General features: G+C 43.3%; 1 protein-coding gene across 2 annotated transcripts in view; it reads right to left on the minus strand.

Moving 5' to 3' along the window:
- Nucleotides 1-305: 305 nt before the first annotated feature.
- Nucleotides 306-14,236, minus strand: part of VAPA (VAMP associated protein A) — a 32,709-nt gene continuing 18,778 nt past the window's right edge. Inside the window, exons 3-7 of one of the 2 annotated variants that reach the window (XM_032467337.1) lie at nucleotides 12,677-12,780; nucleotides 12,164-12,244; nucleotides 5,974-6,108; nucleotides 2,329-2,502; nucleotides 306-1,064 (exon numbers count right to left, since the gene is read on the minus strand). In XM_032467337.1, the coding sequence (XP_032323228.1) occupies nucleotides 906-1,064; nucleotides 2,329-2,502; nucleotides 5,974-6,108; nucleotides 12,164-12,244; nucleotides 12,677-12,780 (653 nt within the window). In that variant the 3' untranslated portion in view covers nucleotides 306-905. The remainder of the gene's footprint in view (nucleotides 1,065-2,328; nucleotides 2,503-5,973; nucleotides 6,109-12,163; nucleotides 12,245-12,676; nucleotides 12,781-14,236) is intronic. The other variant, XM_032467338.1, reaches the window with a different exon arrangement.

The raw sequence follows: 14,236 nt of genomic DNA on the forward strand, positions 1-14,236 counted from the left end.
TGCTAAGAACGGGGAAAATCAGACGCGACAGAGCCACCGGGCAGACACGCAAGCGGCCTGAAACTACACACTTCAATTCTCATGGTACTTGTTTCATATCACCTTGAAGATAAATGGATTATGACCTTCCAAAACACCAAAAACAGCCTGAAATTTTATCAATTCCTTTCCTTAATAGAACGAGGGCTTTTAACCACAGACACTATAATATCCGAAAGGTAAGATAAATTATGCATTTTATAACTCAAATCACCACACAGTGCACCATGGTTTCCCGTCTAAAGACACGACAGACACAAACAAGCTATCGAGCAAGAATCTGTTAACAGTTTTATTATTTTTATGTTAAATACCATGGGACAGGATTGTAAGGATGAAAAACTCAGTCAACAACTGCCTCACAAGGGGTAAGAAAATTCTGCCATGATATTAGCAAAGGTAAAGGAGAAAATTTACACTGTAAGAGGCACCATTTCCCCGCAGAACACCTCTTGGCATTTCCTGAATGAGTGGGATTAGCAATCTAAATAAATCATATTTCAAGAGGTAACAGCAACAGATAAAATTTAAAGGGATTATTAAAATAACATTTACAAGACTCTGAACAATTCTTGAACTCTTATTAAAACCACAAAGAAAGAACAATTCTTTATTTATGAATTTCATACAGGACTGAATGTGCAACTGGCATCTGCTAGTGATGGTCTGTGACGTACAATCTGTCCGCAGCCGAGCACGCTGTTCTGACTGTGTTTCTAACCGTAAGAGACCACTGAAGGCGAGGCCTATATGACGCTGTACACACAAATGGTCACCGTGGGCCACACTACCAGTGAGATGGCAGGTGAACAAATCTTTTTCTGGTCAAGAGGGAAAAAAAGAAACAGCACTCTGCATGCGTCACTCTACAAGATGAACTTCCCTAGAAAGAATCCAATGAAAATGGCTGCAATTACAACAAGAAGTGAAGGAAGGGGACTGGTGACGTTCTCTCTGAAGGACGCAGCTGAGGTTGATCCAGGTTTTTCCGAATGTGCTACTTTTCTGAGCCTTAAGCCTTCATCCTAGAAAAAAATACACACACACAAAGAGGTTTGAAGAACAAACACGCGTAAGGCTACTGAGCTAACGATCTGCAGACAGAAAGCAGACTAGTATGCACACGACTGGGGACAGGGACAGGGATCAGCTGAGAGCCGGCCTGAGAAACCTAGCTCAAAAGAAATATTCTAAAACTGGATCCTAGTGATTGCTACACAACTCAGTAAATTTACTAAACTCACTGAACTATACACACATTCACAATGGGTGTCTATGGAATGTAAATTACATCTCAGTAATGCTGATTTTAAAAAGTGGAACTGAGAAATATACTCCTAAAATTAATACAATTAAAGAAGAGGTCTGTGCAGGCACTACCTCCCAGGTGGACCGCGGTATTTTCGCACGGGTCACACCTATCCTAGCCCCATCAGCCAAAGACACCTGGAAACAAAGCTAGGGCAAAGGTAGTTGGAGGTTGGTTTACTGACTCACTGCCATCAGGGCACCTGCCCAGCAGAGGCACAAGGAAGAGACAGGACTTTACAGGGCTTGGGGGAGGGAAAGGTTCAGGATGAAACAGAAACACAGTGTTGTGACACACTCAGAGTCGAGCAGGAGGGCTGCGTGTGTATCTGAGGGCCAGCGCTGGGTCTGGGCTGCAGAGGAGACAGAACCCTGCTTCGTGGAGACTACAGACACGTAGACTGGGATGCGGGGTGCAGAACCCGCCTGTGAGGTTCTGCTGCTGGACTGGGGATGGGGGCTGTGTCTGCATCGATAACTGCAGCCCACCCCCCGACGAGAGTGGGCTGCTCTGCTCCTACTGATAAGTTTTCACACGGCAAAGTCTCTGACAGTCCATGATTTTCGGGGACAAGGTCTCTCATCAAGAAAACAGCCGTCATTTGAAGTAGGAGGCTGTTATGACACTTAGCAGGTATAGAATGACCGTGGGGAGAGTAATGACGCCCGTTTACCGGGGCAGCTGGCTTCATCTGGCCCAGACCCCGACCAGAGGAACAGCAGGGCAGGCTTCTACCTCCTTGGCGCAAGCTCATGTTTACGCTCTCACTCTGATTCCTCTAGTGTGTTCACTAATACCGACTAAGAGTCCACCTGATCTCACACTGCTTCATGTGCAGTACTGGGTTTTCTGTCGGTTTGTGGGCTCTGGCTAGGAGTGGGGCACCGCAGCCAGGACGTGATCAAACTGGGGGAAGAAAACAGAACTGGAAGAGGATAAAGCCAAGCAGGACAGGCAGGCACACCCTCCGGCGCACTCACCCTCAGGTGCCGGTTCTCCTCCGACAGCTTCAGCACCTCCCCCTGCAGCCGCTTGCACTCCTCCATCAGCTTCCTGGTCTCCGTGTCGCTGAGGGAAGCGCTGTGCGGCTTGGGCAGCGGCCCGTCTTGTTTCGCGGCGTTCAGGGGCGCCGTTTTGCTAGGCTCCATGTCATTCTGCGTAACAGAGACAGCGGTGGGAGCTGTTTAACGGACTCAGTCTCCTCACTGGTCTTACAAAGAAACGTAAATGCCACATCCTTCTTCTCCAAAAAAGTATTTCAATGAAGTTTTGACAATTTTCAATTTCGTTATTGAGAAGGTTTCTAAGTACCAAATGTTTGGTAAGCAAACGAGGCACGCGGCCCTCTCCCTCGTCCGTCCCCGGAGCCCGGGCCCCGCAGCCCCTTGGATGCCCCTTCCTACGGCAGTGCCCAGCGCCGGGGGAGCGGCAGCCATGCTGCCCGCACCCACCCCCAAGCCCAGCGCTCCGGGCGGGGCAGTTACTCGGTAACTGCGCTGAGTGACTGACGCCAGCCAACCCAAATGTGAAGCTAGTTTTCAGTGCTCCGACGCTGTCATTCAAATGAGGTGCTAGAGGAAAGGGGGCATTATCACAATTATGCCAATAAAATTAGGAGACTGCCTACGAAAAACATGTAAAAGAAAACCTAACTTCGATTAGTGGGAAAAGATAATGGAAGGATATAAACACTGAAGGGAAGATAATGAACACAAACACGCATCATGGGAAAAGAAAAGGGACTCAATTCCATGACCTGGGACACAAACAGAGAGAGGGTCCCTTCAACTCCTCAGCAACACTCTCCACTCCGCCTCGAGACACTGAGACGCTCGCCGGAGTCGCGGTGAACAAGTGCCTCAGGCTGCCCCGCGTGCCCCTGCGGCCAGCGCGCTGGCTCTTTCCTCACCGCCTTCCCCTGCCCCCGGCCCACCCCACCACCATGAGTAACAACCCTGTCTCGCACATACCTGGCTCTCCTTCCTACTCTTTCCCTAGCAGTAACTAGAATTCATTTCAAAGGGACTTTTCAAGTGTGCTCAGATTCCAACCCAGAACCAGACTAACGTCTGCAAACAAGGATGGCGTGGCCTTCCCAGTGAAGGCAAAGGCCAAGAGCCAGCAATGCAGCCACTGAGCAGTCTTCAGGTTCCGGAAAAACACCACACTCATACCAGAGAGCTGACAAGAAAGTAAGAAGTGGGGGTAGGGCACAGCTCAGGGGCAAAGCAAGTGCTTAGCATGCAGGAGGTCCCGGGTTCAAGCCCCAGTCCCTCCATTAAAAAAAAATAAATAAAACCTAATCACCTCCCCACCGACTAAAAGAATAAAAAATAGACAGATGAGAGGCCAACAGATGGAGAGAAAAAAAATTAAAACGAGGACTCATCAAACTCCTCACAATTAGCCTCCTATTTTTAAACAAATTCTTGAAGTTCCAGAAAATTGAATCATGAGAGGAAAAGAGGAAGATAGCCCCCATTCTCTCATCAGCCCAACACAACTACTGCTTATATATCATCTTCCAACATTTGTTGTGTGCGTATTTTAGAGTCAGCATACATGTAACATTTTTTGTTTATACGTGCATCCTTTATATAGGTATTATTTAAATGACACAACGTCATTCAATATTCTGTTCTGCGCCTTACCACAATTACTCGTTAGACACCTGATGGCTAGCTTTCTACTCTTTGAGATTTTAAATAACATGTCAATCAGTATCTTTTCATGGTGGCACAATTAGATTTTCTTTTTACTGAAATTTTTCTTAATATTGTTACATTGCTTTTATAAGAAAAAGGAGAAAAAGTGTCATAATCAATCTGTGAAGCATAAATGTTAGAACGCCAAGGATACAGTGAAGCTTAAACGCTTTCCAAAAGTGGGCCAAGGAAGTCATCAAGAAGTTACGCTGAGTGCATGAGTACCACGTATTCAGCACCACGCAGGCCGCCACAGCCAGTCAGCACACACAGCAGAGGCAAAGAAACCTACTTTACTTAAAAGTAACTTCTGTCACGCAAGAGCATCCATAACCTAAGGCGGTGGGGGTGGAGGGACCCCTGAAGAGCCTGGTGGACTCGCTGAGGCTATGGACCTCGCGCTTCCTCTCGGGGCCCCAGTGAGGTCTGGCTCCAGAGAGCAGCGAGTTCCTTGAGGGGCGCCTCAGCTGGTCCAGAAAGGGGGGCCTGGCTGTCCTGAGGCCACGAAACAAGCCAACAGAGGGATTCAACATGCTGTGCCTCTTCGGCAACTGACGAAGAGTAACGTCACACTAACATTATGTCTGACACTGCAACTCAGAATGGTCAAAGCCACAATATCAAGACAAGAAGAAAATACGCCATTTTGTGCATTTTCCAGTTTTACATTATTCAGACTCTCTGCAGTAATCCCCCTCCATCTATGAGGTGAATTTACTTCTGTATTTTTTTTTAAAAACCTTCAGAATTTCAGTTCCAATATTCTAAGTTATTCCTCTTGCAGGGTAATCAGAAAAGGCGATGGCTTAGGGACTGGACAGAAAGGGAAAGGGAAAATACAAGGCAAAGTAGGTTTTTCACTGACGCCTTGGGATGGATAAAGGAGCAAAAAGAATGTCAACGTGGGGCTCCATTCTGCTGACTACTGTGAGGGATCAAATGTACGTACAGGGAGTTAAGAGGCTAAAGCCAAGAGCCACGGCATGAAGCTGCCAGGAGGCTTAGGAAGGGCCTTACCCTGGAAAGAGGCAGTATTTGAATAATAAAGTTACTGAAGATTTATTTTCACTCTAAACAATTCACTTACTTTTTCTCTAGGATTAGGATTCCCAGAAGTAAATAACTAAACACACAAAATTTTAAAAGTATTAGACATTTAAAGAAAGGATTTTTTTTTCAGCCTCAGTACACATATTCCCTGCAAAGCAACCTGTCCCCACTGTGGGGTTCCTAAAGCTCCCAGTAAGCATGAAACGGCACAGAGAATCACACAGCAGCCACTATGTCACCAAGAGTCACTGTCACCTGACTGAGGTACCTTCAGTTTACCTGAGTGAATGTTAAGGACAGTGTGTACACACAGACACACACACACAAAGACACACAGAGAAATTAATAAATGCAAATATGGCCTGAAGATCGTTGGTGCTTTTGCCACAGATCCCCTACCCGGGGCATTTGTAAACAACTAACAATGACAGCTAGAGAAGGGTTACCATTACTGGCATCTGGTAACAAAACATAAAGCAGCAATTTCGTTTGTCTTTTTCAAACACATGAACATAAATATTTGCCTGGAGAGCAGCGTACGCCAGCTCCCACCTTCACTGCTGCGCTCGCTGGTCTGCTCAAACCCCAGGGACAGGAGAACCTGCGCCAGCGCCATAGTCATGTTTGCTCGCACATCTGTCCTGCTCACTACTGAGATTTTATTAAGCGCTGCATTTGCTTTTTTAGAACAGAATAGTCTGCATGCCTGATTTTTAACTGGTCCTACTATAATTTCAAACATAGCTGACAATTTCAGTTCTAATTACTTCACGCAGCACACAGTAAGTACCACGCACGTGCCAGGCAACTGCATGAACAGAAGCAGCAACCCTAGCAGACCCCTGTGTCTGACAACTCCCTAAAACAAACCTTCTGCTTCTCCTGTTTGAACACACTGAGTCCCCTGGGCTCACTCTTCGTGTGGTAACTGGCAGGCGTCGCGCCTGTGCTGCTGGTGCTGCTCAGCGGAGTGCCAGCGGGGGCGGTCGCCGGTGGAGCTACACCCTGAGGCGGCATGGGAAACAGTCTCAGAGTCACCCCGAGCTCTGACTTCTCCTGCACGGGACTGGGAATGACTAACACAGAAATCATTAGGCTCTACAACATACACATTATCCTACAGAAATGTGCTACACGTAAGAAGTAACAGTAATAAAAGTAATAGCTATGTTAAAGCAAAAAGTATAACATTTCTGAACTTTTTATATTACTTTCCAAACAAAATTAGTTATGATTAAACTGGCATTACGGTTACTAAGTATATAAACCTTAATTGAACTTATGCTAGCCTCATGTCCTAAAATGAATACCTTCTAATGGTGTAGCTCTGAATTTTTGTTACCAATCAATACTTGTCAATATCCGAAAAATAAGCACTTCATACTTCCTTACCTTCGGTAGCACTCAACCTGAACGATTTTTAAGTCAAATGAATTTCTTCCTCAAGCGTGTGAAAACTGCAAGGATTTATAAACCTCTCCTGTATTCAACGACTCCCCTCCCGAAACACACACACACACACACGCATACACACACACACACCCCTACTGTGTCCCACAACCAATAAACAAGGACACACATAATATTCTAGTTATACCATTATCATCTCCACAGTTCTCTTCCTATCTTCTCAAATTCCTTTAATACACATAAAAATACTATTATACAAAAAGGCTGTACAGACTCTGAAATAATACTTACTGACCCAGGTCACTGTATGTAACTAAGACAAATCCACCTTACTTATTAATAATGCACTGTTCCCAATCTGCTCTGTCTCAACAGAAAACAATGTATATTTAAATCATAAAAAGTCTATTCCTAGGACCCCTGAAATTCCCTCTTCTTGACAGCCCTTCAGTCTTCATTAAGACAAGTCAGTATCTTTTCCTACAAAATATGTCATTAACAGATGTTAAATGGGGGCATAAATGAAATGTAATACATTTTTAAAACTTGGAAAATGTCAAGTAGAGTTGGTGGCCTCAAAATAAACCAAAATAATTTTTTATTTCAATACAAAGAAGTGAAAGGGGGATAAAACATAAGTAACAGGTTAATTAGGGGGATGCCATAGCTCAAGTGCCAGAGCCATGATTAGCATACACAAGGTCCTGGGTTCAACCCTCAGTACCTCCTCCAAAAATAAATAAACCTAATTACCTCCCCCCAGCAAAATAAACAAATTTAAAAAAAGGTTAATTAAAACCATTCAATCCTGAAAAAACACGACCAGTAATTAGACATTAGATTTCACAATATGGAGTTGATAATAACTAAAAAGAGCTAACAATTCAGAGAACCCCACTTTGTAAAACACCATCCACGTCCAGCCACCAGCAGCCTGGGGGAGGTGCTGAGTGGCTCTCAGGAGCAGCCCCGAACACAGCTCGACTGAGGGCTGCGGGCCATTAACTCAGTGACATGCATCCAGCCCAGGGCCTGTGGTTCCAAGGGCTAGGAATGCATTTTAGTGCCTGAAGGCACTATTAGTTAATGCCTGCTGTCTGGGAATAATGTTAATAGTACCTCCTTCTATTCTAAAATAAAAGGATTCTCAGAATCCTAGGTCCTTCTAAGTATGATCCAAATCAAATAGCTATTTCCCAAAAAGAAGCTCATATTCTAATGATGGTTCTAGTAAATTAGGACTGTTTCATCACCAAAAAATGACTTCTTTAAACTTCAAAAATGAAAACATGGACTCAATCACTATACTTCTAAAGCTGGCAACTTTCCTACCCTACAAGGTGACCAAATACTTCAATCATCATCTTAGTTACACATTCGGTATCAGGGTCCTAAGAAACCCAAAGAAATCAACATAATAATAACTCACCGTTTTCCAACTGTTCTTAGAAACAGTAAACACCCAAGAACTAACAGCATACCTAAGAAGATCCAGATTTTCAGACAGGTGAGGTATCCTTACACCATGTACTTCCATTAAATACCAGTCTGCACCTTTGGGGGGCACGGATAGGTGCGTGAGAAGCTGCAGGCAGGGGTGAGTGGGACGCGGTGCTTCACAGAGCGTCACAAGGCCTACACCAGCCGTGGGAAGAAGGAACCGACAACTGCGGCAGCAGCTGTGCTATCCATCAGCTCCGGGTACTAACCAAGCTTTTCCAAGCCAAGGACTAAAGATCACACATTCTGACAATGGACTCTTCAGAGCAAATGTGCAAGGGACCACTAACTGCAATGAACATGGGCTTCCCTTCTCTGAACACAAGCTACACGTCCAATCCGGACAGAGCTGCGTATTAAACCACAAGTTGTCGCCAGAAACTTAGTTAAAAACTAAATTGAATTTTGCTTAAAATAACATACTTTTTTTTTATAGGGAAATTTTTACTTTATTTTTTTTTATTTTTAAACATTTTTTATTGATTTATAATCATTTTACAATGTTGTGTCAAATTCCAGCGTTCAGCACAATTTTTCAGTCATTCATGGACATATACACACTGTCACATTTTTTTCTCTGTGAGTTATCATAACATTTTGTGTATATTTCCCTAAAATAACATACTTTTTAAAACCTACTAACAACAAAACTAAAAACAGTCAAACCACATCACATAGGAATTTACTGTACAGCAATTATAACTATAAACTAAAAAGATGTATTTTATATTCTACTTCTAAAAATACACAATACCAACAGTTCTCATTACATTTTTGTGAATCTTGCACATTTAGAAATGTGTTTTCCTGGAACAAGGGAGTGTCATCTATAATCAGTACGTGTAAGTCACATGGCGTCGTACCAGCTCATCTGTGGCGCTGACAGCTCTTATCCAGGCAAAACACTACTCAATGATGCCCTAATTCCCTAACAGACAAGGTTCATACCAAACGGAAGACAGACAGACAGAAAAAGGACGCTCGGCAATGTTCTGTGTCCATGCATGCTAGGAAGAAGTCAGTGTGTCCAAGTACTGTGGTCTGTAGGCAGTTCTATCCACTCATCCCTAAACAGTACTAAGCTGGAAATGGCAAGCTGCAATAACCAACACACGGAACATCACAAAAGAGGGGGTCTACATGTATTCGTACACGTGTACGTATGTATATATTACACACATGGTTTCATCCTAAGCTAGTGTAACAAATACACCCCAAAAATTGTGTGTTTTGTACTATTATGAACACTCCAGATTTGGTTACTTCGAGGTTTCGTATTTTCTACAAAGGATGAGATGCAACGTTAAACTGATGACTTAACAGGAAGTCATATAATCAACCATTCAGATGGAACCAGGTCTGGGCCAGGCCACACTCAATTTAAATACATTTCTCAGTCGTTGAGATTTCTTGTACAATCTGCAGGTTAGTAGCACCACAAGAATGAGTTTAACAGAAACAGACTCATAGACATAGAACACAAACTTGTGGTTGCCAAGGGGGCGGGGGGTGGGAAGGGACAGACTGGAATTTCAAAATTGTAGAATAGATAAACAAGATTATACTGTGTAGCACAGGGAAATATACACAAGATCTTATGGTAGCTCACGGAGAAAAAAATGTGACAATGAATATATATATGTTCATGTATAACTGAAAAATTGTGCTCTACACTGGAATTTGACACATTGTAAAATGATTATAAACCAATAAAAAATGTTAGAAAAAAATGAGTTTAAGCAGTAATAATGTTTCCAAAAGCGTATTTTACAGAACACCAGGCATTCCATGAGAAGTTAACTGTATTATATGAGAGAAAAAAGAAATACTAGGTTAACCATATTTTCTTTACTCAGGGCTTTGAATATGCAAATATGCAATGTGCTTATTTATTGGGAGACACAGTATTTATAGCATTTTTCCAAGCTCATCTGCGCACAGAGCCTTCCAATCCAATACACATCGGGAAGCGGCGCCTGGTAAAGCACAGCGTGTGTCTGCTGCACCCTCGCTGAAGGCCGCTGCTGGGCGGCAGACAGCACCGCCCGGACACAGCTCCTCTGCACATCTGAATTGTACAAACATGAAGCCCTGGAAGGCTCATTTCACGTGTGAACTTGAAATGTGAATTCCAAACACTTAAAAACACCCGTCAGGAATCAGCACAGCACAGCACAGCAAACAAGCCGCACAAGCCACTCGTTCCAGAAGCACTGCCTCCGGGTCACGAGGGGACCGGCCGTTCTCCTCAGGGGCTGTGTGCGTTTCACACGTTCTGCATTTCCCTTTCCCAAGACCTTCAAGAACATACCTCAACCACAACATCTAACCACTACCCCAAGAAATAAAAGGATGCACACTATCTTACGTGATTTATGTGATGCTGACATAATTTTACTGTTAAAATTTCAGCATTTGAAGAAGTGCCCCTAAATGACAATCAGGCCCCCATTCGAACTTTGGCCAAAAGAATGGTTTGATAGGAATTCTTTGTCTTACTCCCAGGGTCCAGACTGTGGTCTTGAAATACCATCTCCCACTAAAAGGACCCAGAGCTTCTTGAAGAAATGTCTGGTTCCAGGTCTGGGCATGGAAATAATCCTGCCAAATTAGACATCAAGAAAATTACCAAAGACCACTAAGGTGAAAGGATGCAGGAACTGACCTGACAAATACTGTATGATCTCACTCGCATGTGGACTCTTAAAATAAAACCACAGTAACAACAACAAAACCCCAAACTCATAGAAGAGACCAGATCTGTGGTCACCAGAAGTGAGGGCAGGGGGAGGAAGAACTGGATGGGGGTGGTCAGCAGGTGCAGGCTTCCAACTGCAAGACAAGGAGGACTGGAGGAGTGATGCACCCAGTGACAGAGGCATACCCTGAGACTTCCCACCATGGCCAAGGCAGGGGGAGGGGTGACTCTCTTTTTTGCAGCTGCACGAAATGACGACGTTAAATAACCTTACTGTAGTCATCACTTCACACTACATGTAAGATCAGTCTTTACGCTGACACCTTCAACTTACACAGTGCTGAATGCCACGCAGAGCTCAATAAAACTGGAAATAACATTCGCTAACCCAGACAACGTGCTATGTTTTCTTGGTTCCAGTAATAGGAGCTGTGCAAGCCATCAGCTTCCTGGCAGCTGAGTCGGCAAAAACAAAGTGAACTCCGAACAGGAAGCACCAACACGCGTCAAACCCTCCTTTCCCAGTAAGGACACGAGTGGTCACACTTTCTATTTTTGGTAAACATCTCAAAATCCCTTTAAAAAGTCATTTAAAAACACAATAAAGATTTGGCCAACACCTAACTACCACTCTGGCACTTTCTCACTTCATCGTGTCCCAAAAAGCAGCACACCTGAGCCCACACACTTACTCTGTGAGCTCACCCTGTGACGGGGCGGGCGTCGCCAGACAAGGCGGCAGCCACGCCGGCCTGCACCCTACCTGGGCCAGCACCTGTGTGCATCCATATTATTCTATGTATTAAGTCACACACACAACCTACTCACTCTCCAGGTCTCTCCCACAAACCACAGAAAAAATCCAAGTGTCCATTTCAAAGGGGAACCGAGAAAATGAGCAGAGCCCATTCTATACAGAGGCCGCTTTATAAACTCCACACATACACAATGAAGTTCCTCAAACTGTATTTGCCTCACACTGATTAAAAAGCAACATTAAAATTATTCACTAAGGAATAAAACCGAATGTATTTTGACCAAAACTAATAGTGAGCAAAACACCTGGGAGTGGCCTAATTTGGAATAAACTGCTTGTCCACGTAAACATAGTATACAGGATATCTCCTGGAATATAGTTGCCAAAAGTGGTTTATGTCTGTAATTTAATTATCTCATTCTAAAAAAGAACTTGAAGTGGTTTAAGTGACAAAATTGTGGTAGAATAAGATGATTCTTCTCCATCACACAGCTTGTATCAAAAAGCATTTTTCTTCCTGAATGAACAAAACGCTAGCAAATGAAGAGCAGGTCCACATCGAGGTCCCAGAAAACCGCAGCACCAAGTCTCAGCAAGTGGAGCGCTGCACCGCACACCCACAGAGGCCGAAGCCAGAAGCAAGATGACGCAAAGGAACCGACGGCGTATCGCAGCTTCCAATCTTCTCTACTTACCAGTTTATCATTTTCATTGGGCATTTCAAACACACATCTCAATTTAGAATCCATTAATTCATCGGGTTTTGCCTCTTTCCACTAAAAACAAACAAAACCAAACAGTGAGATAGAAGAGATGTGATCGTGACAAACCAGCTTCACCTCAAGGGACAAGGAACGGGCTGGTGTGGCTGCCTGGAGCAGTCAAGGGGCCTGTGGCTGCAGGAGCCCCGCTGGCCGTACCCAGCAATGCCACAGGGCTTGTCATGTAACCCCAAGAGCTACTGTCGCCACCTGTTAAAGCCGCAATGACATCCCTGGCGGTCACAGGACTTTACTCTGAATAGCAGCACTTCTCAACTGTCCCTGAGAAACACTGCTTCAAAGCCCCTTCATTCTTAAGTTAGGATCATCTGCGGTGAACAGATGTACAGGTTTTGTTAATTTAAAAAACTGGGTTTCTCAATCGAGAACAAAACCCACAGTTTAAACAGCACCCCCCAGTGAACTCCATTCAACTTCTGTACTCACCACAGCTTCCATATCTGAGAAGTTCGGTGGGGCGAAAATGGTCTGTACCATAAACTTGTGCTTACTCTTCTCGTTGGGGTCGTAGTCGAAAGGCTGCAGCATTACTGAGTAAGAGGAAAGGACACGTCACACTGACTCTGCATCTGTTGGCTTCTTATCGTTCCCTAACTCCCGAAGTGAAGAAAACCAGGAAGGATCCAAGAAACCAAACTGGACGACTTACAGTCAGGATCCAGAAGCAACTTTATGATTTCAAATTACTTTTAAATTGTCTACCTTTCTTATCTGCTAAGTCTTTAACAACCCATAAAATAAACAAATGGCTATTTAAAAAATAAACATCTATAATTACCCTTTCTAAACTTAAGCTTGAAAATTTTCAAAACTTTGCCAACATTAACTATTATAATGCCTGTAAACTCAAAATCTAGTAAATTGTCTATTGAAACTACTTAAAATATAAATTTAGGTTTCACATTATTTAACAATAATATCTCTTAAAATTAGACAACAGGGATATTTATAGGAGAAATTCTAGGCAACTTAAAAACTCACTACCATATTAATGTTCTGACATAACTAATTCTTCTAAAATAGATTTTAAATAAATACTTATTCAAAAGCTTATCAATTTGTTTAAAAATGATTCTAAGAAAATAAAGTCTACAAAGAAACCATAGAGCCTCATGATTTCTAGTATTTTTCCAGCATCCTAATAATTACACTCAATTTTTTTTCTAAGCACTTATGATTTCCAGTGGCCTACAAGAGGGTTTTTAGAGGCTCTATGTGGTTTTAAATTATGTAATATAAATCTAGTAAGAGGGTCTAAAAACTGAATCAGTAATTATACAAAACACGTATACAGTATTGTGGAAATGACTCCCCTGCTAACATTTACATTATTTCTAAGATAGACTCAACACTTTCAAAAAGACAAATGCAAATAAGCAAATGTCAGAAATATCAATTTACATAAGAAATTCTTATTTCTAAGTTAAGTCTACGACATTCCCATTAACTTCCATCATGGTTAAAACAAACTTTCAAAGGCCAAATACACAGCAGCAGAAAACGCACATGACAGGGGGGCGGGATGAAGCACAGTAAACGCCCACTAACGCTCCTCACTGACACCACTCTAGGCTGAGCACTGGGAGCTGGGTGAAAAGAAAACTTACAGCTGGTTACGACTTTATGATAGTCATACTGTAAGGTTGCAGACCACGTAACAAGAGGAAGAGAATCTTAAAATATATATATAAATGGAGACAAATTAAAGGAGTGAATTCACAAAACTAAGTGCTAAAGGGAGAGAGGAAAAAAAGAAGAGTATGTAGACAGAGAGTTGCCCAGGGAAGGCTGCAGAAGGAAGAGCGGCTGGAGTGACCCTCCTCTAGGAAGGGGCTGCACGGAAAACTGTAGCGCCAAGTTCTATGTGGCGGAGAGGAATCTGAGCGCACGCCATGGTAACAGTAGCAAGTGCATCTGGAGTTTTTAGTAAGTGAGATGGCTCAATAGCAGGGGTTTATGTGGGAGAAAGTGCTTGGGAAAGTATAC

This window comes from Camelus ferus, chromosome 24 (genome assembly GCF_009834535.1).
Source record: "Camelus ferus isolate YT-003-E chromosome 24, BCGSAC_Cfer_1.0, whole genome shotgun sequence".
Taxonomy (NCBI): Eukaryota; Metazoa; Chordata; class Mammalia; order Artiodactyla; family Camelidae; genus Camelus; species Camelus ferus.